The sequence below is a fragment of the Bombus affinis genome, chromosome 6, assembly GCF_024516045.1.
Source record: "Bombus affinis isolate iyBomAffi1 chromosome 6, iyBomAffi1.2, whole genome shotgun sequence".
NCBI lineage: Eukaryota > Metazoa > Arthropoda > Insecta > Hymenoptera > Apidae > Bombus > Bombus affinis.
In genome coordinates, this window is record NC_066349.1 from 6,832,642 (window position 1) to 6,858,830 (window position 26,189).

General features: G+C 38.7%; 2 protein-coding genes across 12 annotated transcripts in view; both read left to right on the forward strand.

Moving 5' to 3' along the window:
* Positions 1-6,550, forward strand: part of LOC126917939 (uncharacterized) — a 33,442-nt gene extending 26,892 nt beyond the window's left edge. For 6 of the 7 annotated variants that reach the window (XM_050725386.1, XM_050725385.1, XM_050725390.1 and 3 more), the window contains 4 exons: positions 357-2,576; positions 2,785-3,035; positions 3,162-3,578; positions 3,703-6,550. In XM_050725386.1, coding sequence (XP_050581343.1) covers positions 371-2,576; positions 2,785-3,035; positions 3,162-3,578; positions 3,703-4,692 — 3,864 coding nt within the window. In that variant the 5' untranslated portion in view covers positions 357-370 and the 3' untranslated portion in view covers positions 4,693-6,550. The remainder of the gene's footprint in view (positions 1-356; positions 2,577-2,784; positions 3,036-3,161; positions 3,579-3,702) is intronic. The other variant, XM_050725391.1, reaches the window with a different exon arrangement.
* A 728-nt stretch (positions 6,551-7,278) lies between these two features.
* Positions 7,279-26,189, forward strand: part of LOC126917943 (ral guanine nucleotide dissociation stimulator) — a 41,267-nt gene continuing 22,356 nt past the window's right edge. For 2 of the 5 annotated variants that reach the window (XM_050725416.1, XM_050725415.1), the window contains exon 1: positions 7,279-7,917. In XM_050725416.1, coding sequence (XP_050581373.1) covers positions 7,901-7,917 — 17 coding nt within the window. In that variant the 5' untranslated portion in view covers positions 7,279-7,900. Of the gene's footprint in view, positions 7,918-21,601; positions 22,061-26,189 lie in introns of those variants that run through there. The other 3 variants (XM_050725418.1, XM_050725413.1, XM_050725417.1) reach the window with 3 other exon arrangements.

The window sequence follows — 26,189 nt, forward strand, 5'->3', positions numbered from 1 at the left end:
TATTGATCCCTCCATTCTCCTCTTCGTCCTTTTGCTTATGATATTTTGAGAAAAAGAGCCAACGCGGAAAATATGATTACCTTGAAATGACTAGGAACGAGAATAGTTCGTTTCACGGAATGATATAGCAATGAATTGATCCCGGTGGTGTGACGTCCATCGTTAAGGGATCATCTCTACTTCTGTGAAGGTCGAATCTACTTTCTCGTATCCATCAGTAACGAATATGAAGTTCAGAGAATAAGATACGTTTCCTAATTTGTGGTCTTTCCTTGAACATTTGCAAATATTGTTTACTGTTAATAACCGCACGTGGTATAAGTTTAATGAATTTCTGTGTTTCTTGTTTACCGCAGATTAAACGCTCCAGATGGAATTGCCTTCGGCTCCGGATCGTCGTTTAGAAGCCCAAGAAGGTTCTACCTCGGCTGATTTAGCGGAAACGGTTAGTGGTGGTGCATTGACTATAGAATCAGCGAAAACGATTGGTGCGTCGACGACAGTGTCGTCGTCAACTACATCGGAAAACGGACCAACGAAGCGCGACAATGATGCCGATTCTTTGACGGCTACCGAAGAAATACACGATGCTACTCGTCGATCTGTCGATAACCAAGTGTCCATCAATCTAGAATTATGTGAAGCTTCGGTCGAGACCTCGAACGACTTTTCACACGGCGAAGGTCAATTAGACATCTCTGATATGGGTCTGAAACTTGGGAAAGATAAGACGCAACCCGAAGACGCGGATAACGATGTAGAAGTGAAATCGAACGAATCCGTGGATGAACAAGATTGTTCGACGTCGACGCCGACGCCGACGCTGACGTTGACGCCGACGCTAACGCCGACGCTGACGCTGACGCCGACGCCGACGCCGACGCCGACGCCGACGCCGACGTCGATGTCGTTGTCGGTTCAGTGTACCGAGAAACAGACAGACGATTCTAAAGTGGATGATAGTTACGGTGCAGGATTTACCACCTCATCGCCGTTGTGTAGAAAAAGGCCGGCCAGCGATTTTCTGCCGATCAATGCGGAGATCAAGCGGATCGGCGTTGAAATTTCGGAGAATGAATCGAATCAAGTAAGAAGCGACGTGAGGAGGATCTCACCGGTGTTGGTGAGCCTCCGAGAGCGTACCCTGGGTGAGATATCCCTGTCGTCGAACTCGTGCCTGTTCGACGACGATGTCAACAGTCGATGCATCTCAAGGAACAATAGGATTATCGATGATTTATTAACGAGTGGTTGTAGGTTATCAACGAATGTAAGCGTGGACGGTTCTTTTCAAACGAATCACGGTTCCGAGGAGATAAGCTGTACCGAGCCGGAGCATAGGGTCTGCAGAGTAGCGACGTCGCCGGAAGGTGAATGTACCAACGGCAGTGTCGAGGAGGCGCTGATAGAGCCCTGTAAAAAGCTCGAATACTCGGGCTCGTTTATTGACGAGGATTCTTGTTGTTCGCTGTCGCGCGACAGCCCCGAGAGGAATCTCAGCAAATGCCAGGAACCGAAACAGTGCGAGGAGCCCGTCGAGGAGTGCTCGTGTAACGACACTATGCCTACGAATAGTGCTTGCACAACACCGGTTGTAAACAACCAGTTGGTTGAAATAATGAAAAGTTCGTTACCCCAATTAGTGGTTAAAATAGATCACATTAATGTGTCGCAGTACTTCTCACCGGAACAGAAAGATGCGACCACCGTCACTTCGAAGAAGAAGCAGAAGAAGAATGCCACGTGCAAGGCTGATGATAGCAACGTAGATGTAAGGGTTGATTCCAAAGATACGTCGAAGAAAGTATGTTCCGTTGAAAGGCGAAATTGCGAGATCAGTGTCCAAAAGACTGAGTCACAGGACCATAAGGAGAAGGACGATTCTCCTGCAGTATCCGATCTGCTACAGACCAAATTGATAAAATCAACTCCCATTATCTCTATGAAGGAATGCAAGGTGATCTTGCAAAGGATAATATTGCCAAAAACGCTAAAAGCGACGACGGAAGAGAAACCGGAAAAAGAAGAAACGCCAGCCACATCGGTAATAGAGAAATTGGCAGAAGATGAAGAAGTCGTGTTTTCTTTGCCTTTACCCTCCACGGAGGATTTACAACCGTTGAACAATTTGGATTCGTCTGAAACGACACCAAGTTCACCGGAGATGTTGGAACCTACCACGGATATCCCAGAAGTTATTGACACAGAGACGGAAACCGAAACCGGGTCCGATAGCTCCGAAATATCAACCACGACGAATGTACGTGGATGTGAGGATGATACCGCTTCTGATCAAATATCGTGTCAGGAGAACGAGTCCATGTGCTGCGTTGATATTAATCCGGAGATCATATCGAGGTTGGAGCCAGAGAGGCCGGAAGCTTTTACAGAAGATTCAGCGGAAAGCCTAGCGCTTGCCACTGGTGCGCGGGACGAAGTTAGATCGGATGGAAGCGATTCTGGTTTAGGAAGCGAGATACCCGGTGATCCTGGGCCTGCACCGGTTCCTGAAAGCGATTCCGAAACTTCTTTCTTGGATAGGATACCCGATGATATTCTCTCCGATAAAGAAAAAGGTAATTAAACGCATCGTTCTTTGGTGTAACTTCTTCTTTTTTCCATTTGAAAATAAACAAAATATATTTTATAAATACTTACGTAAAAGAAGTTTTTTGACAAATTAATTTTAATAATTGTGACATTGGGTTATAAAAGATATGTCAGTGTATTTCTGAATATGCGAGAATATGATAGGAAAATACAAAGTATGATATTCTTTTTCAGTTGTGAATCAATTGGACAGTTTTGTACCGAATGTGGGTGTATCGGGTACACCACAACCACCATTGACGAATTTTCGGAGTCCTCCAAAGAGTAATTTAAAACGAAGATTGATAGATTGCATGGATGAGGCTCCTAGTCCGAAGAGAAGCAATACGGAAGAATCCATGAAAAAGAAACGCAATATTCAATTCGATGCTGTCACCGTGTATTATTTTCCCAGGGCACAGGGTTTCACTTGTGTGCCTTCTCAGGTACATATTTTATACAATAGAGATTTTATTTCGTCATAAATACTACGAAGAATATATTAGTGTTATAGTATTAATGATATATAGTATGTATGAATATAACGTGGTAAATCGATTTATTTTTCTTAGGGTGGCAGCACCCTTGGCATGAGTGCGACGCATACTCATGCAGAACGGTTCTCGTTATCGGAGCATGCTGCTGAACAGAGGCGAATTCATCGTGCTAGACTAGCTCAATTGCGCTCCGAGCGTGCTGCAAATTGCGTATCGGAAGCAGCCTCCAGCTCAGAGGATCCCAGCGATGATACGGACGAGGAACAAAGTGATAACGAAGAACTGGATATCGATAGTTATTATTTCCTGCAGCCAGTACCTACATGGCAGAGACGAGCTTTACTTAGGGCGGCTGGAGTACGTAGAATAGATGCCGTCGAAAAGGACGAGTGCCGCGACATTAGAGCTAGCAGAGAACATTGCGGTTGCGGGTGCAAAGGATATTGCGATCCAGAGAGTTGTCCTTGTAGTCGAGCTAATGTAAAGTGCCAGGTTAGTAGATCTATACTAAATACTATATGATAGAGTCACAGATTTTTTTAAGAAACAACTAAATGACTGTGATAATGTTAATACTTAATGTTAATACTAATACGACTGTGATATATGTTAATAGGTTGATAGAGCGGGTTTTCCTTGTGGATGTACCCGAGATGGTTGTGCGAATAGTTCAGGCAGGATTGAGTTCAATCCAGTACGAGTGCGAACGCATTTTATTCACACTCTCATGCGGCTGGAGTTAGAAAAAAAGCAACGAGAAGAAGAGGGTACGGATCACGACGCTTCTGACAATCAAAACGGCAGAAGTCCGTTAAGAGAAATCAATTTGGGATCTGTGATGGAGAATAGGACCACAGAATCGTGTCTGAACGGTGGTGGATTTACGACGCTTCATTACGAAAATCACGACGCTAGGGACGGCGGGGCGAATTGTCAGCCGGAAGTACCTGGTACTAGAGAGGATAGTCTCGATCTTTACGCAATTAGAGATGATTGCTATCCTAACGAAGACACTGTTGATGGTACGCAGGGACCTCAAAGGAAACTTCATCCTGAGTTTAGTCAAGCTTTTCAAACGTTCTCAGGCCAAACAAGTGCCGGAGTAAACTTTCAACAGCCTACTTATCAGGACTATCAACCTTACGCTAACCTTCCTTCTACATCTAGGGTGCAATTTCAGCCGCAATTCCAAACGGTGCCAGGAAATCCAGGGTTCTCACACTATGCGCCTTATGGGCAAGATGCCGGATCAATTCAGGGAAACTGCCAGGTCCATCCCGGACAACACTCATCCAGTTACGAAACTAGCTTTGCCCAAGACGAAACAACCGGATCACAATACACGAATTTAAATTCGGTGCAACCGATGAATACAGTGGTTCAACAAATAGGTAAACTAGAACCATTTTCAGAACTTTTGTCTGGTAGATATTCGTACTATGGTGAAATGGAACCCGCGGCGCATGGTACTTATCATGGGAATGGAACCAAGGTCGAGGTAGAAAAGAACCAAGGTAACGAACAACAATCGGAAAGTACGGAAGAGTGTGACGAAAACTTTGGGGAAATTATTAAAAAGTCAATGGTTGAGACTGTATCCGCCTAGGTTAAACTGTAGATACGAAGAATTGTCTATGTGCGAATCCGTCAAATCGTTTTTGACCCATAGTGATTTATAACGAAAAATAGAATTTAACTTTCGTCATTGGAAACCTTGCGAATGAAAAAATAAGAAAAGAAAAAAAGGATAACGAAGAAATATCTCGATAAGAAGGTGCTGGCAATTTGACCAGATAGACTTCCATGCGTTAGATAAATCCGAGTAAATTGTTTATGTGGTTTTCGAATAGAACAAAGGTTCTTCTCGAGAATCATTCGCGTTTAACTATGACGAGTCCAGTGGATATTGTTAGAAAAATTATACGTGTGCGTCCGCCCGGGATGGAAGCTTGAGACATTGTCCTTGTTCCTTTATTATAAGATTGTCGATTGTGTAATTGATCGAATGGATAAGACGATGTTCTCAATAAACGTGAAGAGAATCCGGGGCCGCCAGTTCGGTGAAGGATTTTCGGGGGAAGGTCTTCGTCGAAAATCTCCATGAACAGTCTCCTTGAAACGAAGTTGCAGAAGATATTCAACGAGGTTGTGACCAAGAAACAACATATGGGATCAGTTTAGATTGCAGTTTATAATACTTAACTTTAATATTAGGATCGCGGGCCTTGTGTCTTTGTAAAAAAGAACAGAAAAAAAGAAGGTTTTTTCGGATCCGTGTGACAGCTGCGATAGCGAACAACTTAGTATTTATAGCGAATTCGAAAGATGTTCGCGTTGCTAATTAGAAAGGAAGACAGGCACATGATTGTACACACAAAACACATATATATGTGGCCACGAAATGTGAACGATTGTGATACTTGTGCATATGAAAATGCAGTTTGCCAGGATCGTAGGTTAAGAAAATAAATTATGGGACTTTTTTATGCCAGTTAGTAAGAGATCGAGTTTGAATGGTTTTTCAATCAACATACGATGATAAATGACGATAGAGAATAGATTTTCCGTCGTGTTGTAATAAATTCAGAAGCATCGCGGTTATTTACATGTTTCCAATGTTACAGGAACCATGATTGATTGGCATACCAAGCGCACGCTGTCTATAGAACATATAACGTTTAAGGTCTCATATATTTTTTTCATTCTTTTATATGGCACCTTGAAATTGCACGCCCTTCTTTAATATCACGCATATTGTGCGAAGGATAGCAAAATGTGAAAACTTTTTAATGAAAATATATAAGTTATCAATTATTGGAGATTCTCGAACCCAGATGATCAACGGCTCAATTTTGTTGTCTATCTATATTCGCAATTTCAAGGTGAGAGTTAACACGAACAAAGTAAAGAAAAGATACCCGCTCGAGGTTTTCTCATTTTTTGAAAAACTATTGCGGTAAACAAAGTCTGATGGCAAATATTATCTCGTTCGGATGTTGTTTTGCACACCCATTGTTATTCACCTTGTAGATTTTCAGACATAGACCTCTTTAGCATCCCGGGACGTTGATCGCTATACCCACGATTGATTAAAATATAACACGTAAGAAAACAATGATAAGACGATAGTATTAAATTTATACATACTTATTGGATGTGTCAGCTCCCAAGCACTTTTGACGATCTTCTATTTCCGTATTTTACACTGTGTTCATCGTCGCTGATTGGTGCCTAAAATCGTTACGTTTGTTGTCAGTGTACAGTGATAACGAAATCTCACTATCGAAAATAGAAGAAACGGAAAGAACATAGATTTAACGTGTTGAAACATTGCGAGGGATGTGACACCTCCGTATGACGTAAATATACATATAAACTACACGTATGTAAGTAACTTTTAGAGTATTTGAGTAAAAAAAGGCATACCTAGTTGATAGCGTTTTATTAAATGTTGTGAAAAAGTCTCTTGTCTACCGTGTAATGTGTTGTCTTATTATGTGTGCGTCGTTTTGTTCTTTGTTATTTTGTCTTTCTACATTCACGATACCATTCCCCAAGATCCTTTGTTTATTTTATCGTTATTATATTGAAAGCAGTTCATGAAAAAATCATATTTTTTATGTGATTCTTTTCAATATAGTGTTTATGATTCTGTCTTATTAATTACTTTATTTGCATAGGTATATACGGCTGTGCAAGTAACGCAGTGTAAAAATACTCTTCCTACCTTTATTATATCCTATTTGTCCTTATTTAATGTTGCGATAACATGCAATTACAGGGCATTAACATACATTTATTACCATTCACCTGAACGAAGCCGGAAATCTTACAAAATATCGTAAATTAATATTAGCAATTTGTCCGCGTAAATTAAAATTAACACCTCTCTACAATGACACTTTAAACATACCGCTAAATTACTCTTCAAATTTCTTGCCTTGGAGCGTAGCTGCGCGCGCACCACCAACATGGCGTCCGTAGCGGGAATCCTGTGCATATAGTGGTGACGTTTATTCGCGATATTATTCAAATTACAAATTATTTACGAAATAGTAACTGATACGGGTAACTAGTCTTCAAAAAGATAACACAAACGACTTGTTCTGTATGACGATATACTCCAATTCCAAACCAATCGTTTCTACCTGCCGTTCGTATGTGATTTGGGGTGGGAGGCGACGTGATGGAAGGGAAAGCATTAGCAAGTTGTTGAGTTGAGTGCCGCTGGAAGTTAGCGCCTGCCCGTGAGCCTGTACGGAGGTTAGTTTGGTTGGTGCGGTAAAATTTCATATTCGGGCTTTCTTCCTTCTTGCTCGGTCAATGAAACACGAAAATCGCAGATTATATCGAATGGAAGTGGCGTGTGGTGCGAGACGCGTGTCGATGGCGTAATTAAAAAAAAAATTTGCTTTCGTTTCGAACGGTGAATACAACGGCGTGCTAGTGTCGTTGACGTTTCATGTGTCAGTGTCCTCTCTCTCTCTCTCTCTCTCTCTTTCTCTCCCTGTTTTCCTCTCTTACGTCTGCCCTTTCCCGTCTCCGATCCTTTTCTATCTCGTCCCTTTCTATATACGTTATAACCATCGCACCAACAAGCCGCGTTCGTTGTTGCAATGCCAGATGACAGGTGCGAGGCGCTACCATTGGTGTCTATTAACGAGTCCTTCGAGTGTCCTGCGAATTTAGGATACGCCGCAGAATGACGAGCGTAAGGTTGTTCTACCGGAAGGGCGGAGAAGAGGACCGAAGACGACGACCACGACGACGATCTCGAATTCCCTCGCGCTAGCGGTGGGCTATGAGCGCTGACAATGGGGACGACTCCTTGGTAATTATCATACCTTTCTCTTTTTTATTGCTCCCTCTTGTTCCGTCTCTCTGTCGCGTCTGGTTCCGTGTCCGTGTATCGTGGCCAGCGAAATACACAGGTTGACAGAGAGCAACGCGCGGCTTTGCCGTGCGGAAATAATCGTGGATTTGAAAGCTCTTTCTGTCTCTTTCTATCTTTCCTTCTTTCATCTCTGTCTAACGTAAACGCGGTCACCGAAGGAAATATTCCTGCTGGCGGGAATATTCGTAGGAAACATATGTATGTATGTATTTCAGTTTAGCGTATTGGGAATGGTGTATTATAAAACAGTTGGTCGCGAGTTGAAAATATTATGAAACGACTGACACAAGGAACGTTGCCTTATCGTAATTTTTTTACGTAATAAACGAAACAGGAAGTATACGATACAATGTTTAAAGAGGAGAATCGTAGAATTGCAGGGTTATTGTCGTCAATGTCGTCAGCGTGAGTTGATTTCGATTTACCTTGTAACGAGCTTCGACCTTTTGACAATTACTAACTACGCTGACTAATCAACTCGTATGGGATTCTAGCCGGGAACTGATGTATTCATGTCGTTAAAATTCGGTAGTTACGAAGAATAAAATTTAACGAGTTCTACGAACGTTTGTTGTCACCTGATTTTATATAAAGAGTGCTATTACTACCGATAATTTTTATACATAATGAAATAGTATGTTTAGACCTGGAAAAGAAGAAAGGTCATAGATCGTATCTCTGTCCCATCGTGTAAAGTGTTAATTGCTAATAACTCAGATGTTGTCACGTGTTTTTCATCCACGTGATCCGAGTGGACAGATGAGTCTGTACCGAGTAAAAGTAATTTCTTGCGGCTAGTGATATTTCTTGCTCGATAGCCGGAGTTGTGAAACTCGCTTTACGTTTCGTAAGTTCGCCACCGGTTAGCCACAAGACAAAATGGAACGAGAGTAGAATACGATTTTCGACTAAGACGTGGTCTTAACCTTAATGCGTTCTTTCGGCCATTTTAGATCACATCGTATTCTTCCAAAATTACAAAAATATTTCAAGCTCTTAACCATTATCCAGGAAGTTGGATCATTGTTGTTATGAGCGTTAAATATTTTATTTCATAACGATTGAAGAGGCCTGTGCTCCTATATGATAATTTTTACGTTAAAGATATCGAAGAAGATCGAAACATAAAATTTCGAGAGTCGCAGCAAAGTCAAATAAGTTTACTACGTTCACTTAAAGATTACTTAAAGATCACATGTTCTTGTCTGTCTTCTTTATGATAATTTTATTCTAATTTTATTCTAATTTTATTCGCGATATGAGATGTTCCTTGTTCAAGTATGTTTCGTTGACCTTTCCTCTCTTGCCTTGTGGACAAAATCGTAATGCAGCGGACAGCTTGTAGTTCGATGGAACACGTTCAATAACTCGAGAGTCAATGAAACTTGCGCACGCCTCGCGCACGCGAAGGTATGCTTACTATCGAGGGATGCCGTTCTGTTTATGTTAGAAATTAATCGGTCGACCATATCATTCTCGTGTGTTACATACCCTCGTTGCTTCACGGCTTGTAATTGGAACGTTGGAATATTATTCTTATTCCCGTTGTTTACAACTGCAACTGTATTTGACCGATATTGGATGACAAATATTTCACGTAATAGATGTTTATCGATTCTCTGTATTACCAACGTTCAAATAATAAGAATTTACGTTTATATAACTAGGTCCCATTGGCAAAAGAAATTATTAACATTTCTATCTACCATATTGTAGATTATATGTAGAAAAAGATATAAATTCATTTAGCTTTTCTTATTCTCCGACTCGAGTATTTTCTCAAGTGTTTTAATAAAAAATTCCGCTATACCGAGCGAAATTAATGAATAATTCAAAATTTAATTGCTCTCATGTTCTTTGAAAATGTTATAGTTTCAAAGTGTAAAAGTCGTTAATCTCCTTGTTTTTGTAGCCTCTAGTACCTTCGTTTGTCGATAGTCGAACGTTGTTCGGATAGTTTCCTTCTCGATCGCGTTGACCGTCTATGAGCACTCGTAGCTGCCGATTCCTTGGCAATCTCGTACGCTCTGCCTGGCGCTATGAGAAAGGCAGGGCGGCATAACGCTTATGAGAATGCAAAGTAATACGTGTCAAGTCTAACGAGGCGCGTCGCGGAATGCAGGAGGCGAGAAAGAAGTGCGGGCATCGCGAACGCGTACGTAAAGAACGGCTAGAACTCTTCGATACAGGATGTTCCAAAAATATAGTAAATTTAATTGCACGATAACTGATTCCCCGTTTAGTTAAGTCCCTGCTATTTTTTAATAAATTATCAACCTATAGAAATATATTGACCATGAAAGGGGTTAAACGAAAAAATCGTAGTGAAATCCTAATTCATCGTACGATAACTAGATTAATTGTACGGAGAAATATCTCTGCTTGTTAAATAATTCATAAATGATAAGGTTAATATATAGTAACGTAGTAAAAATTCAATCGGCAATGGACGTGTTTTAACTATAGATATGCCAATTATAATACACATATTATTCAACTTCACAACGTTTGATTCTTCTTTCAAGCGTTCAGCATAGATAAAAACATGGAAGAGAAAGTTACGCTCGTTTTTTATACGCAATATGTAGCATAGTACAGTTTGCCCGCGTTCTCGCCAAACGAAGATACTTTCGATTCACTTTTTGGAACACCCTATATCTGTATACTTTGATTTCCGTGTTGGGTCACGCTTTCATCGAAAAGGAAAGGGAGCACGTTCGTGGCTCGAGCAAACTGTGACGATTCAGTGGTGATATGTAAATCCGAATATTTGCCTGACGTATCGCACGTCCCGTGATTCAAGATGCAGTTACACAAAGAGGTCTATTTCGTAGTTGGAAGTTGTTCCATTGTTGGTTTGAAGACCTGAGAGATAGGCTCCGGGACACTCCTTCGGGAAATACGTCTTCGGTCAGATGCTCCTCGATAGAACAAACAAGGAATTTGTGCAAGAAACTCGAACGATAAACTAGTCGATCCGGCGCGTTCGATAGATGCTGGACGTGCCAATACCACGGGTACTGTTACTTCTAGTTATTCGACTCAAGGTGAAGAGAAAATCTACCTTCGTAGAAAAAAGTCGACCAGATGAGTTCTTCCAATTTCTTGCCATCTTTTCTAGATTTTTTCTTACATTGAATCGTATCGTCGTGTAGACACAGATTAATCTCTTGTTTTACGATTTTCCTTCCGGGCATGTACACGTTAGAACCTTGGTTATTTTGATATTTTAAAAGCACAGTAAAATTTCATTTATTCGAATTATCGAGGAACAAACATCTCAATAAATTTGGAGTTCAACGCTTCTCTTCGCTAGCTATGATTTTTTATTCATATATTTTCGTGAGCCATTGTATGTACAAATTCGCTTTTATACAATACGATATAAAAATATTTCTTGAAAAAATGATTCTAGTGGCAATTACGAGACATGGCTTGAGACTTTTGCACGCTTTTCTTATAGTACGATGGAAAAGACGCGAGATGCTCCAATTCTCCGGTACGCGCTTCGCACGAATCAATCTTCTCACGAGCGTGGTTCGATCGTGAGAAAGGCGGATATTCATTCAGAATTCAGTACGAAACGAGAGGAATCCTTTCTTTCTCTCTCTTTCTCTCGCTCTCTTTCTTCGCATCTGTCGCTTTCCTCCCCTCCTTCTTTGTCTACGTTTCCCGCGGTGATCTCTGTTCCTCGTCGACGTCGACCGAACGGAAACGTGAAAGTAACCTGGACCACTGGATACGTTGCACGCGGCCACGCATTTCTCCAACCTGAAATCGATACGACTGGACTATGCGAGAGTCCATCTCACGAGTAAAACACCCATGTGAGAAAAGGATAGGCAATCGACCTACTGAATTAATACGGATCCTTGAACGTGTCACGTTACTTGAGGGTTGGATAAATTAAGATAGCTGAGTCGTAACACAACTATTAATTTTAGTTAAACTTCATTGCGAATACACACTGAGTTACAATGATACGTTAAGTACGCGACTGTTATAAGGGTAGAGACTGGTAAGGATAAGTTGACTGTTCCAAGAGTACAGAGTAAGTGAATCTTACTGACGATACTGTGTCTGAGGAAAGCTAGGGGTGGCTGTGTCTAAGGATACGGGACTATCGGATTTGTTGATGGTAATTTTGGTCAAGGAAGTGATTATAATTTATTGCTAGACTTTCAGTAGCAGGTATTCATGCAAGATTTTCTTTGTTTTTATGAGCTTATAGAAAGGTAAATAAAATTTTAAGTAGGTAATGACAAATAGTATATATTTGTTACGTCCAGTAATCCAGAATCGTAAACCAGAATCCATTCCTTGATCGAGACGGTCAAATATAATTAGTCCGGGCTGCAATAATTCTAAGAAACTGTTATAAAACTAAGCGTTTATATTTTAGCGTTAGGGCTCTTAATTGTTATAAAGTATATTCGAATCGAGATGTTCCTTATGGTTATTGCTCCATCAGGTAGAAAATGCGAAGGTTGAGTTTTTCCCAGTTCAACGATCATTTCGATCCGCAAGCGGCCGGTGGTGGGGCGACCAACCCCCAGTAATAATTTTCCTCTGCGACAGCATCGTCATCGAACTTATGGTTTGTCATCTTTAGCTCAGTCAACATCTCTTTTGAATTTTCCACCTTTAGATCAGTCATCTATTTAACTTATATCTATACGCATCGAGCATAACTGTTTATGCCTACAAAGTTGCTGGAATAAAGTGTATATTGTAACCTGTGTACTTGAGTGTTATAATCAATTCAACCACCTTTATTATCCTAAACGGAATAGGGGATCGATCATTTCATGGCGTCGATTATCTAATTGTAACGGGAATTTACAACTCCCGTTGACGCGCTTCGTCGAAATCGCGTCTCTTCGCGAACGATCGAACAATATTATTGAAATATTTGGATATTGAGGTATTAGGACTGATACGTCATACTGGAATTGGCCTCAAATGTAATTGGAAGGATATTTATTCTGTTATAAAATTAGAGAGTCGCTGGACAAAAATAGAATAATCTTCAGTATCTGAAGAAGATTCATCGTGGAAATTAATAAGCATCGTATGTATGGGAATACAAGCCTTGCCAATTGTTTTGTAATCGCGTGTCTTACGGAGAATTTAGCTCGTGCCTTGTTTAAGATATTAGATCTACTTAAAGTCTTTAACGTGATTTTCTGTCTCGATGAAGGACAACGTCTCCCTTAAAGAGACGAAGGTTATAATATTCAAGGCGTGTTCGTGATTCTAAACGAAAATCACAGAAACAAAACAGAATACATAAATATTATAAATGTTATCTAAAAATCGATTTTTATATCGGTTTAAAATTACCGATTTTTTGTACTGTTCAAATGGCGTTCGAATCGTACAATGATTCTCGGTGATAAAATTACATTATACGTTTTCTTCTCTGTTACTCGCAGATCTAGACGATTATATTAGATCGAACGGAATTACAAAGTCACGAACGAATGTCGATCGCATTCCTTTCTGCCACTTTTATTTCTGTTTTAAGATAATACGTAATGCAAGAAATATAAAACTGAAGGAAAAGTGATTCGTCATGATGTTAAAAAGAGAAATATAAAAATATCGACGTCTTGGTTTACATTTAAGAGGTTTGAAACCGCAAGGAGGCCAGACCTGCGGACGTCAATCATGGAAGTGTATCGTGGTTCGAGCAGTTTCTTATTGGCGTTGTGAAACTGCTATCGGCTACGAAAGTCGAACGTTTGTACAAATGGCCGGATTACGATTAGAGAGATTAAAACATCCGCTTTTACTTTTGCGGAACTCTATAGACCGTCTCGGTGGACGAATATTGGTTGTTACTTAATAAAGTATATAACTTGCTGTTGCAATTTGAAGGGAAAATTGCTGTGTAACGATTCGAGATATGAATGACTTTCTTTTTTCTATCCAGTCGCAATATCGCCTATGGTATCAATATCTTTCGTTACATATTTAACCAACAGTCTTAGCTCCAAAGATACTTTCTATTCAATAGTTCCATATTTTTTGTGAATTGTATTCTTTTTTTAAAATAATTAAATAGTCCGTGACTTCTGTCTCTCGTATTTGCATGAAAAATCTTTATATAAAAGAGCTTTCATTACTTTTATATTCAACGTTCTTCTTTCTTTTTTTATTCTAAATTTTCTTTTATAGTAAAGTAAACGACTGTTGAATAAAAAACAGACACGTTTGTCTCCAGCCAGTTACTACAATACGTTAAGATCGAAGTTTACCGCCAGGGACTTGACCGACTTGAATCGTCCAACTCTTTCGACAGATTCGACCTTGATCGGAATATCATTTCCGCGAACATCGGTATCATTGCGACTGCAAGTCGTAACACTCTGTCGCACGATCGAAACAAAAATACATCACTCTTTATTGATGCTTGTCGATATCAAAAATATCGTTTGAACACCTGGCAGGTTAAGGAGGCCACCATCGAAGCGATTGGTTTTCGTGCAAACGTAAAAACGTGATTCGTGGGTCGCGCGTGGGACACGCACGCGTCTCCGTGACTCACAACACCTACATACGTGAGTCTGAAATCGCTCAAGGTTTCGGCGTGGTGCAATTCGGCCAAGCAATTTCGCTCCACGATCGACAGAGACGATAATTGTAAAATAAAAGGAGATTGTATATTTGAATGGTACCTGCTAGACGAATCAAATCGATCACAGGCGAAAAATGTGACAAGTCACATCAGTCATCTTTTAAAAAAGGAGTAATTTCAAAATTCATTACATCGTCAATCGATCTTCAACGCTATTTTTTTCGTTTGATTTTTTAGGATTAAATATCATGTTTTGTCAACCTCCGGAACATTTACAAGATATTAATAACATTATTTATTGTATATGTGGACCAATATTGATTGAGTCAAGTTATGCCACTAAATTAAGGGGATGTCCTAAATTAGAATGTTCTAAAACAGCGTCTTTTTGTGATTTTTTTTTAGAAGGGAAAGAAAGAAATGAAGTTATTGAATTTTGAGCTATGGTTTTATATATATTTAACGAATACAACAAAATTTATTTTAAAGCAAAAGAAAAAAATTATAACAGATTTCTAGACCTATTTCATGGGCTGCAGTTTTCAATCGGCGTGAAAGATCCACCTCATAATTCTTGACCGCAAGAAAGAACCAAAAAAGGATTAAATTATTATATATGTTTCTTCTCGATGAACTAAAAAAGTTCGTCAAAAAGTTTATTTAAATAATTGTTATAGCATTTTAAAGTTTATTTTTTCTTTTTATAAAACACATTCTTTCTTTAAACCTGCTAGAATTTTTAATGTCACACTATTTCCTGCCCTTTTTTTAGTCTTTCCTTTCTAAAAAAAATCATAAAAAGACGATGTTTTAGAAGATTCTAATTCAGGACACCCCCTTAAGTCACTAACAGCCAAACTAATATCATTCGTTTCTTTGGAAACACGACAAGGAAAGAAAAAATAAGTGAAAAATCGATTAAACGAGAGGGAAATGAATTTATAGCGTGGTAACAGCGACTTTGTTGCACATATAATGATTAAATCACTAGGGCATTGCTGCTAATTGGATTCTCGATAGCTGTGTGCACAAAGAAACGGGTTTTGTTTGCTCTAATGGCTGGGAACTCAGACAGTTGACTACCACTGCTGGCAAACACGTGTATTATATCGTTCGTTCTCGTGTGAAAGTAGAGAAAAGCTTTCGCGACCAAAGAACGTCCGATAACGATCGTATCGTCCTTACCTCCTGGCTATTTTACTCAAAGACCTTGAATTTCCTTGAAATTTTCATTTATTCCGATCAAGTTTAAAAAATTATTCAGCATAAATTATTTTGATAAATTGCATTTGCCTGAGAGTGTTCCGCGAATTTCCTATTGAGCGGAGCTCACTCTGTCTACGATTTGAAATTTATTCACTGTAACTACATACGTGCTTCTTGTTTACGTATTTTGTAACTAGTACGTTCGATTCTTTCGCATCGAAAATTCCGTTTTATCGGCATTCACGGTTTAGTTAGCGTAATTACTTCACATAATTGTGAATTCTGACGCAATTTCCTCACTGAAATTCTTGTTTGTTAGTCTCTTACAATGCTTTATTATTTAAGAATTATACACACACATATGTTTATGATTTTTAAATTTTATTTCATTCGCTTATATAACTCTTTATCACTTACAATTTCTTATTTCTCCTATCTTTTTCTCGTAAGTTTGCAAAATTCTGCTCATACGTTAGGGTTAGCACCTAATATTCCTCTCGATCAAACATCTGTGATTCCGTACCATACTGATTATAACTGTTTCGTTCAATCGTAAATCTCATCAGCGATATTTCCTCTCCCCATCAGCAATATTTCCTCAACCAGTAATCCTATCATCTTCCATCTATCAAGCATCTAACGATTACTACCTCAGTCGCTTTTTTTCAAAATAATCATAGCCAGCGATCCCATCGTTCGGTTTATCAGCTTGTTCCAGCATCGATACATCGTTTTATGTTTAAACGTGTTCCGTTAGTTGCTTTGTTCCGTATCAAAGCACACGTCGAACTCGCAGGACGTCCAGGAGATTCATCAGGCGGAGTTCTACCGAAGAAGAAACCGGCGTCCACGGATGATTTCACGAGAGAGTAACGGGGTTAATGAACATCGTCTCGCCTAGGGCGAACGTTTTATCGACTCTGTTTGGCTTTCTAGGAGTTATTTCGCTTGTACACGCGAACAGACGCTCGACAGCCTAGTCGCTACGAAAGTAAACGACCTTAAGACTGACACAGCACAGGCTGGATCGTAATTACTACCGGTAGTCTGCTGGTTCAAAAGCGAGAGGCTATGAATAACGAGGCTCCAATAGGCGCGAATCTCTTCACCGTTAAATTTTTCATTATACATTTTCATTGTTTTTCGGGAATAGAGGAAGCGTTTGAGAGGACTTTGTGCGAAGAATTTGTACTTTTTAGTGCACTGGTTTGTTGGAAGTGATGGTGATTGGACGATCAATTCGTCTACCTTGGAACGTTGCCTTACTGGAAAGATTAGTTTTTAGGATAAGAGCTGATTCTCGGTAAATTTTTAAGCGTATTTCTGACGACTTATAGTTGTTCGTACGTACTGATTTATTTAAAGGATGTTTGCTGAATTGCTAGGAATAAAATGTGATAATTAAATTTAGGATGCTGCGTTATTAAATCCATTTCTTGTGATCTAATATTTAGGTACATTCAGTTAGATTTGTATTTCTTTCGAGGACATGTATATTTTTAGATACAGAGACAGGTCAACGAGCTTTTTGCCTTCGTTGGAAAATTACTCTTTGTAACATTTACTCATGCGCCATGTCGTGCATACTTTTCGCTATGACTGGATCCGCTTTTTGTTCGTTTAATCCATGAACAATCAGGGCAAACGGTGTCCAAACAGAGGAAAATGGAATGAGGATATCTCCAGATTGGTCCCTAGCGTAACACAAGGGGGTTCGTTTCCCGCCAATTCTAGGGGTGAGAGAAACTCGGTATCGATTTTACGTCCTGAACCATACTCTTGTACAGACTGACACGAGTGGTCCGTTGGAGTACACGTTCAAGCTAACAAGATTTACTGTTCGGTGAATTACAGGCAGGGTAAGAACAGAGCGAGATGAGGTGAAACAAAACGAATCGAAACGTGCCAGCGAGCGAAATGCACCAAGTCACGTATATGATCTCGCACGCTGCGGGTATAAACGTACCGCGAAATCCGCGAAAACGTAAATTTCACGTCTTGATGTCAACTTCCTAGAAGTTGAAATATAGACAGGCATCCGTTGGAAGTGACTTCGTGGAAAGAGGAAAATTTAAATTAAATTAATTCTAAACGGCACGTAATGTAAATTTCTTTTTCTATACGATTTGATAATCTTTTAATCGTTTCAACGGATATTTCATTATTAATTCTCTAAATTATTCGAACTATATCCTGTAATATTTCATAAGCGATAATATTACATACACGATAAAATAATTCCAATAAATTAGGACCACGTGTAATAACAAATTCATTAGTAACAAATATAGTGATAATTATATATACGCGGCGTTGTTTATGCTATCTCATACTTTTTTACGACAATTAAAACTAAAAATATCATATCATGTAACATAATTTGCTACATAGTTCTTTCGAATTATTAACTTGTATCTGTGCTGTTGTTGATAAATTTCGATTCTATATAGAATTCCGATACATCTTACAATTCTATTAAAAAAATAATATTAAAAACGTCGAGTGATTGTAATTCAATGACCAAATGCTACGAATCGTCGACTTACACGCGTCTTTTTTTTTATTCTTAAATGCCTTCAAATTTCCTTTCAAACTAGATGTTAAATTTCAGCTGTTATATTTAGACTATTGTTCACATTTTCCCGCGCCATAAATCATTTTGAATTACGGCCTACGGCCTCGTATAATCAGTTTGCGACACGATGACGTAGTAGGTGGTGGGTTACGTCACACTCGCTACGTCACGGTTGCATTTATCACGTGAAGGTTGGCGATTCCGGTAGCGCGTAGATGATAACGAGTGAAATATAGTTGGTCACCAGTGACTGCAATTGTTTATCGATCCACGTGCCCGTTCCAGATCGTACCACCTCACCACCCCCGCAGGACTCGACATTGTTTAGGGTGGCTTTCAGACGGCTTTGTGCCTCGCAAAGATCTCTTTCAATTTAAAGAAGCGGTCGATTCTTTAAGAATTTTGCACTTTAGTCTGGAACGTGAAAAAGTAGCTTGCTAAATAGTGAGAACAATCTTCGCAAAGAAATATTTGAAAGAAAAATTCATGAAAACAGAAATATTACTAGTCTGCGGATGTTTATGTAGCTATTTTTGGCAAATGTAAAGCTGTAACAAAATCTACATCAAAAATTATGTAAGATCGTTAATCAGTTAAAATTGTGAAAAACAAAGTGTAATACTTGCTATGATATTTAATTGGAAAAACGAACTTCTGCTTAGGTTCTGCTCTTTTGATTACATTCATAATAATCTGAATTCGAAATATTCATAGTTTATCTATTATTAAGAATAATTATTCATAGTTTAAGTATTACATAACAGAAAATATATAAAAGAAGACGAACAAAAAATACGTAATATACTTAAATAATCAGCAATCTAATTCGTTTCACTGTATTTCCATCCATTTTTAAAAAGATCGCGAGTAAATGGTTTTCTGGCGACACGATTGAAGCGAAAGGTATTGTTTCAACGGGACAAAAGTGGCGTCGTAAATGAAAGTGGCACTATCTACTTGCATGATCGTTCTTGTAATAATATAATCCGTTAAAAAATCAGCACACCGAAGATAGTTTCACGGTCTCGTAGCATAAAGACCGGAATGTTGTACTCAGCCACCCTTGCGCGGCTCTCTGTCACCCTCGAGCACGGTGTAGGGTGAATTTGATGACTCAGGTCGCTTTATATGGGGAATGAAATTACGCTCCGTCTCTCTACACTCTACCACCATCGTGACAGAGAGGAGACGGGCAAACATCTTGATGCTGAAGTAGCTGCTTTGCTTCAGGGAGTTTTTGCAAAGTGGAGTCGTCTCCGCTGCCATTTCAACAGTATTTCAAAAGTTACAAGTTCATTTTACATTTTAAAAGTTATGATTTTATCGTATGTTGTAACGCGCTTTAAATCGTTTCGACAGATTCGTTCGGTAGACTGGAAGAAATTTGAGATAATTCGATGAAGTCTAGTGGATGACTTGAATCGTAGAAGATTAGGTAGCTTCGATTATATTATATACATGTATCTTTCTACGAGATTCTATCAAAAAACACACTTTATTCTCAAGGGATCTTATTCCAAATTATCAATAATATATCATAATGTATATGAAATTAAGCCTGAACAAAATTTATCGACTCGTCTTATCATACGACACTTCCTAATTCCGATTTGCCGAAGGAAATTTTCACTTCATATACGCGTTTAGCTGATACCTAGATAACGCGGTGATTACGTGTAATCGTGGGAGACAATGTCGAGTTTCCAGGATTCATGTAGAAAGCGTGACCGAAACAAAATTCAGCGATTCGAAGGGGAGCGTGCGTACGTGCTCGCGTGGAGACGCGGAGACACGCATAAATTCCTCTATGCTCACGGTAACAGTCTGTTTGATTATGGTATTATTGGCACGCGATGCGCATCACGGAAAAATGTATCAAAGCAATACTCGTGCGTCTGTCTACTCTACGCTCCAAATAATTGGCCTAATGTCTGCTACTATTTTCACTTTATACGTGTACATTCGTTGGAGAAGTACTATGTTCAACGTGCGAGGTATAAGCAATGTTTCTTTTTCTATAGAAATTTAGTCGTCGTTTCTGTCGATGTAATTTGCGACGCATCAGACGTGAAATTCGTGTCGATTCTCAAGGCCTGGGAAAGGAATTATGCTAGTTGGTCATTGTGGGATAAATTTAATGCTTCGAATGCTGTAATATTCTTGGCGTATTATTTCATACCTATTCTTTATCGAATCTCAACTCGTAATCTTTCTTTTCCTTCGTAATATAACATACGGTTTGAAAGTTTAAAAACAATATTTAATAAAATTGACGCACGATCTTGTTACGTGGCATGAATCAAAGTACGTCGTTCAATCATATTGCAACTGTGACATGTTTGGATATATTTTTTTGATAACTGTAACGTAAGCTTGTTTATTAATCGTTTTACGCAATGCGTTCATAGTATTTTCCAAATGATCGTGTTCCTATTATTTCTCCAGATAACTGTATTGTAAAACGATATATAGGAATGATTGTTCGTCACGAGTTCGTATGGATGATAAAATCTAGCGGAACCGAATCGAGGAATTTATCGATCGAGTGTTGCCGAGTCCTCCGATGGTAATGTCATGCATCGACTTTATCCATAGCATGTGACAGATAGCAGTACTGTATCATAGACGATTGGTGATCGTATATAGTTAAACGAAAACTGGAATTTACAAGAGCTGCAAGTGGACATCCTAAGACAAATAAAAGTCATTTCAATCCTTTTTATTTAAGTAACACAAATATTTTTATTTTCGTTATCTAGATATCAATTCGAAATTATATTTTCATTTCGTTCTTCAAATCTCTTTTGAAGATTTTGAAACTCAAAGATTCATCAGAAATGATCATTTCTCATATCGTACGACAATCTTGTCAATCGCACACCAAAACACGAAGTAACTTCAAAATAAATTCCATAAACTTCCTTGCTGCATCCTGTAGCCCGTGCGTCTTACGATCTTATTGAAATTAATTGCACTTATCAAAATGTACAAACTTTTAATTTAGAAATTTCTACAAATCTTCCAATTCCAAAACTTTAATCATATCTCTTCGTTAATCCATATTAATCGCTTTATCATCCTATTATCTGCTATATCAAAACAACGAATGTAAAATGAATTCCATACCATTTATTTGCATGAATGTACATCCTGCGTGTCTCGCAAATATCCTGGCGCTTGAAACCTAACCATCATCGTCGCTAGTGTCTTCCAACTACGGGCGACGAAGATTTACGTCAATGCACGACCCACGGTGATAATGGAGACGAGTGGCCGACGTAAGAGCGTGGTCAGTCCGATTGCATTGAGCCGGTTCGGCCGAATTACGTGTTCGCGGCGTTCAGAGTCAGTCGTTGTCGGGACGGCGAGCCGCGCGGTTCGGGCACGTACTTTGTTGTTGCCGGTGTGAAACGGTCGCGTGACTGTTCCTCCTTTCTCTCCCTTGGTCGTGTTCCATCAACGACCACCTGTACTTCGTTCACGGCGTGCCAGCGTCCAACAATTTTCGGCTACGATAGGCGCCTACGTTGCCTCTGCATGCGCGTGTGCGTGCGTATACCTGAAACAGAAGTTAGGCCAACGGGAGAGAAAGGTACGAGGGCAGGTGTTGAGATATACGAAGTTTACCGGAGTTTGAGTCGTGTTTCTTGGGGATTTCGGGTCCAGTTCTTCGCTTCTTTGTTCGAACGCAGGATTTTCTTCTCGTGGAAGAGGCTGTGGTGAGTGATCGTTGGAATTTCGAGGTAGATTTTAGAAAATTACAGAGAATTAACACACGTTCGTAAAGTTATTTTAGGCGTTTTATTCTTCCAAAGGTTAAAATGGAATTTACAATTTAAATATTGAGGTGTAATTAGTACATACAATGAAAGTCAAATATTAAGATTTGATGTAAATTTTGTCTCGCAAATGTGTGTTAATTCAGCAAATGTGTAGTGTCATTTACTAGGCAATGTACATGTGTTTCATAAGACGTTATATTCACAAGTAACACAATTTAACCCTGCAACGTCCTTTCGATTATTTATACTTCTCTATCGTTAGAAAAATTCTTAAGCGTGAGAAAAATATGAAAGAATACGCGATTTCTCATGTCAATTGTATACTAATGACTCTCTTAAAACCTCAAAAGCCGTTTCCTCTGTTAAAAGAAAAAGAAGGTTGAAACGTAAAATATTCATTCGCTTGCAACAAGATTCGATGTCTACTAGAACAAGCGTTACAGCATTGTCCAGTAAATGAATACACTTATTAGAAATAATAAACGTTTTCATCCTGATCGATACTTTTGTTGAAACGTCGTATAAATGGATACATTCGTTAAATATTTCATCTTCATTGCAACAAAAGTACAGAATAAATTGTATAGAGATTATATGAATTTTATTTACAATTAAAAGAGAAGCAAACGGCGTATGTAGTTAAGTAATATTTGAAAATCGAAAGTTTGAAACTGCGTTCGTGGAGATCGAGCTGCTCCGTTTACAAGCTATTGTACATTCCTGTTTTTAAGGGTAAACAACGATCGAACGATGAGAATAATAGGTTTGCAAGGTTGCGGTCGTGAGTACTGTTTGTGACCATGAGATCTCGTAAAGATATCGAGCCGTTCTGTTTTTCGTTTCATTAGAAATTCTACGATGTACTAACGGGACATTGTTTCTACTGATTGATCGATATTTTTCTAGACTCTAAGTACATTAATGTCAGTACGTATAGATTTGTACGTGTACCGTATTTCAAACCAACTATGAAACAACATATAATAAAACATATACGCTAGATAGAAAACTTCTTGTTACATGATATCTTTTTAATAAAAGATTCAACGAAAGGAATAATCACTCATTCGACTATATTATTTCATTGAACGTACGTCTAAGCTTCATCATGGAAATGTTTGTCACGAATGCAAAGAGCGATACTAATTCGTTCGTTCGAAAGATTCAATTTGTTCTCACGCCTATTGACACGACGCCTTGTAATTGTGTCTTTATCGCCTCTATTTGATACCTATCAGAGCGTATGGTATTATCGTCATGTTGTCAAACTCAACAATAAGCATGTCAGATAAAATCGTCAAGCTTAAAAACTTTAGCAATTTTCTCAATTGATCGTTCGAACTTTCAACTTGAACGATGTAATAAACGAATAAGAAACATCGTTATATGAGCGAATATTTTATAACGTTTTATTATATTTTCAAATTTTTTCGTTTCGATGAAAAGATTTAAGGAGTGAAACAAGATAACGAACAGTATGTTAAAATGAATACTGTTATATGAAATATGTAATAATATTATTATGTAACAATCTGAAGATATAAAAATATTTCTGAGCAAACGATATAAGAGATAGCTGCACAATGAGGGCGTTATAAGTTATAAAGGAACCCCTTCAAAAGGGGTTGCAAAGTATATCAGACGATTGGTATTTTTCTATTAGTTCTTTCTATCAATTAATCCACATTTCTCGTATTTACGATATTTTGTCAAAATACGCAGTTCTACGCACACAGCTTGGTCAAATCTTATCAGAGCAAGCAGAATCGCCTCTTAAGAGTATACCAACATAGCGAGGAGGTTTATGGGTTCTAGCAACACTTTGGAAAATCGAACGCCTTGTCACAAGTTACACATGTTGTACACGCCTAGTGTTGAACGTAAACGATCACGTACCTATGTATTAACGGCATATGACTAAGCTATCTGTTATGTGCCACGTTCCTATAATCCGCTTATTCTCCGTTGTCTTAATTATAATTATTGGCGTGATCGCCTCGTGAAAAATTGAACAGTGTATCGCAACGTGTAAAAATAGACGATTACGCGGTTGGAAATTTTTGCCAGCTGGTTTTCCGATTTTGGATTACATTCTTAAAATGTTTCAAATTTTTTAAATGTCCCGCCGGTACTTCCTTCAACGTTAAAGGTCCAAAAAATTGATCATAATATTGATTAGTTTTATCGTGAATTCTTATATTTTATTCGTACACCACTGTAGTGGCGTTACCTCATTCTCTGTTATAATTATTCAGTAATTAAAGAACGTGTTCATTACTGAATACAAAATATCCTTTGCGGCGATTAAACTCTGCATTGAAACACTCCGCGCTAAATTAATTTCATTATTATAATTGCTATTTGCTAAATCTCAGATGGAGGAAAAAAGATGGCAGTTTTAGTTACAGAAGATTAATATTTACCGTATCTCTTGACACACGCTTTTTCCATATCTCTTCATTCCAGAAACAAACGAAAAAAGAATACCTCGGTGAAAATACCTTCGCTCTATTGGCTTTGTAGATTGGGTTAAATCCAACTTGTTCCTCCCAATTTATTTTAACAATGTCTATTCCGATTGAATAGCCAAAAATTCTACGTTGAAGCCGCTAGCTCTAAAGTGCATACGAGATATCAACCAGAATACAGCAAATGGATGGCAAACAACTAGGACACGGTTGAATGAATTGCGCGTATCGTTGTGAACACGCGGTTCATAACACGTGCATCATTGTAGCGTGTCGAGTAAATGTAGAAACGAAGTAATTTGGTCGAACGTCTGGTATGAATTCCGAAACGAACGTTTACGAGTCGGTATTAAAAACACGGCTGTTATCACCCGGCTACGTTCGAAATTTCATCTTGGATAATCGTGAAAGAACAGTTGCTTGAGCGAATCTCTCTTTTTTTTTTCTTATCTTCTTCATTTTGCTTTCTCTTTTATTTTTTTTGATTGGCGAGAAGGGAACAGCGAAGAGTCAAGGTTGACTCGCGTTTTCGAAACCGGATCGAGTATGCTAATGTAACAGTGACATCCGCGTCAGATTCGACCTCTTCCCTTTCTTTCCTTTTTATCACTGGCGAGTCTTATCTCTCGTCGCGGTCATATTTAATTATAGCATTAATGAGTGCTACAGTCAGTGGAAGGGCAGATGTCTTTAATTTATTTCTGTCTCGTGGATAATGCATTGAGAAACTTTCGAATTTTTTGAAGATTAAAATTCTTCTTACATAAAGCGCGTTTATGGTTGAAGTAACAGCTGTCCTTTATATCTTAATGATGCTCCTTAAGACAGTAAGTAAGATACTAAAAGAAATTGTCCTTCTCACAAGATTTAATTTTTCTCGGTTTTCTGATTATTATTTTACTTGATATTCAAATATTAGGTATTTTAAGGATTGAAAAATACGTATTAAATATATAAAGTTTCAAAAAGTTCAACGACGACCATTAATGCTATGACAATCTACATTTGCACAATATTCAAGAGAATAGCAAAAATACGTATTTAATTCTAAAACTAAATAAAAACGCGGTCTTTGTATAGTATAAGGTCATTTGCCGGCATTATTCGGATTTTTAAATTGTCTGTATAAAATCTGTAAATATTTATTTTCGTATACTTCCACGGTCTCTATTCTTGAAATGATTCAGGGCCTCCTCTCAACCAACCATAAGAATAATTCGCGGTTATATATCATTGCCATACACGTTCGTTTCTTTGTCGGCGGCATTCGTCGAAAAGACGCCTGACTTTACGACATTCGACGTGATTCGCAGAATAATAATTGATAGTTTCCTACACGTGGCCCGAGCAAGCTCAATTTCCCTCTTGCTTGAGATTACGAACGCTAGAAAATTGTTCTCGGGTGCTCGAGTTTCTTGAGTTCCCTGAAAACGATTTGTTACGTCCCGTTATCTGATACGGGCTGAATTCCGTCCCTCGGTCGGGACGGTCACTAGGTTTGCAAACATCACAGGTCGGACCGCAATAATCCTAAGGCACAGTTATCATCATCAGGGAGGATAACGTGCCCTCCATGCAGTTGCCTTTAGGCCGAATCA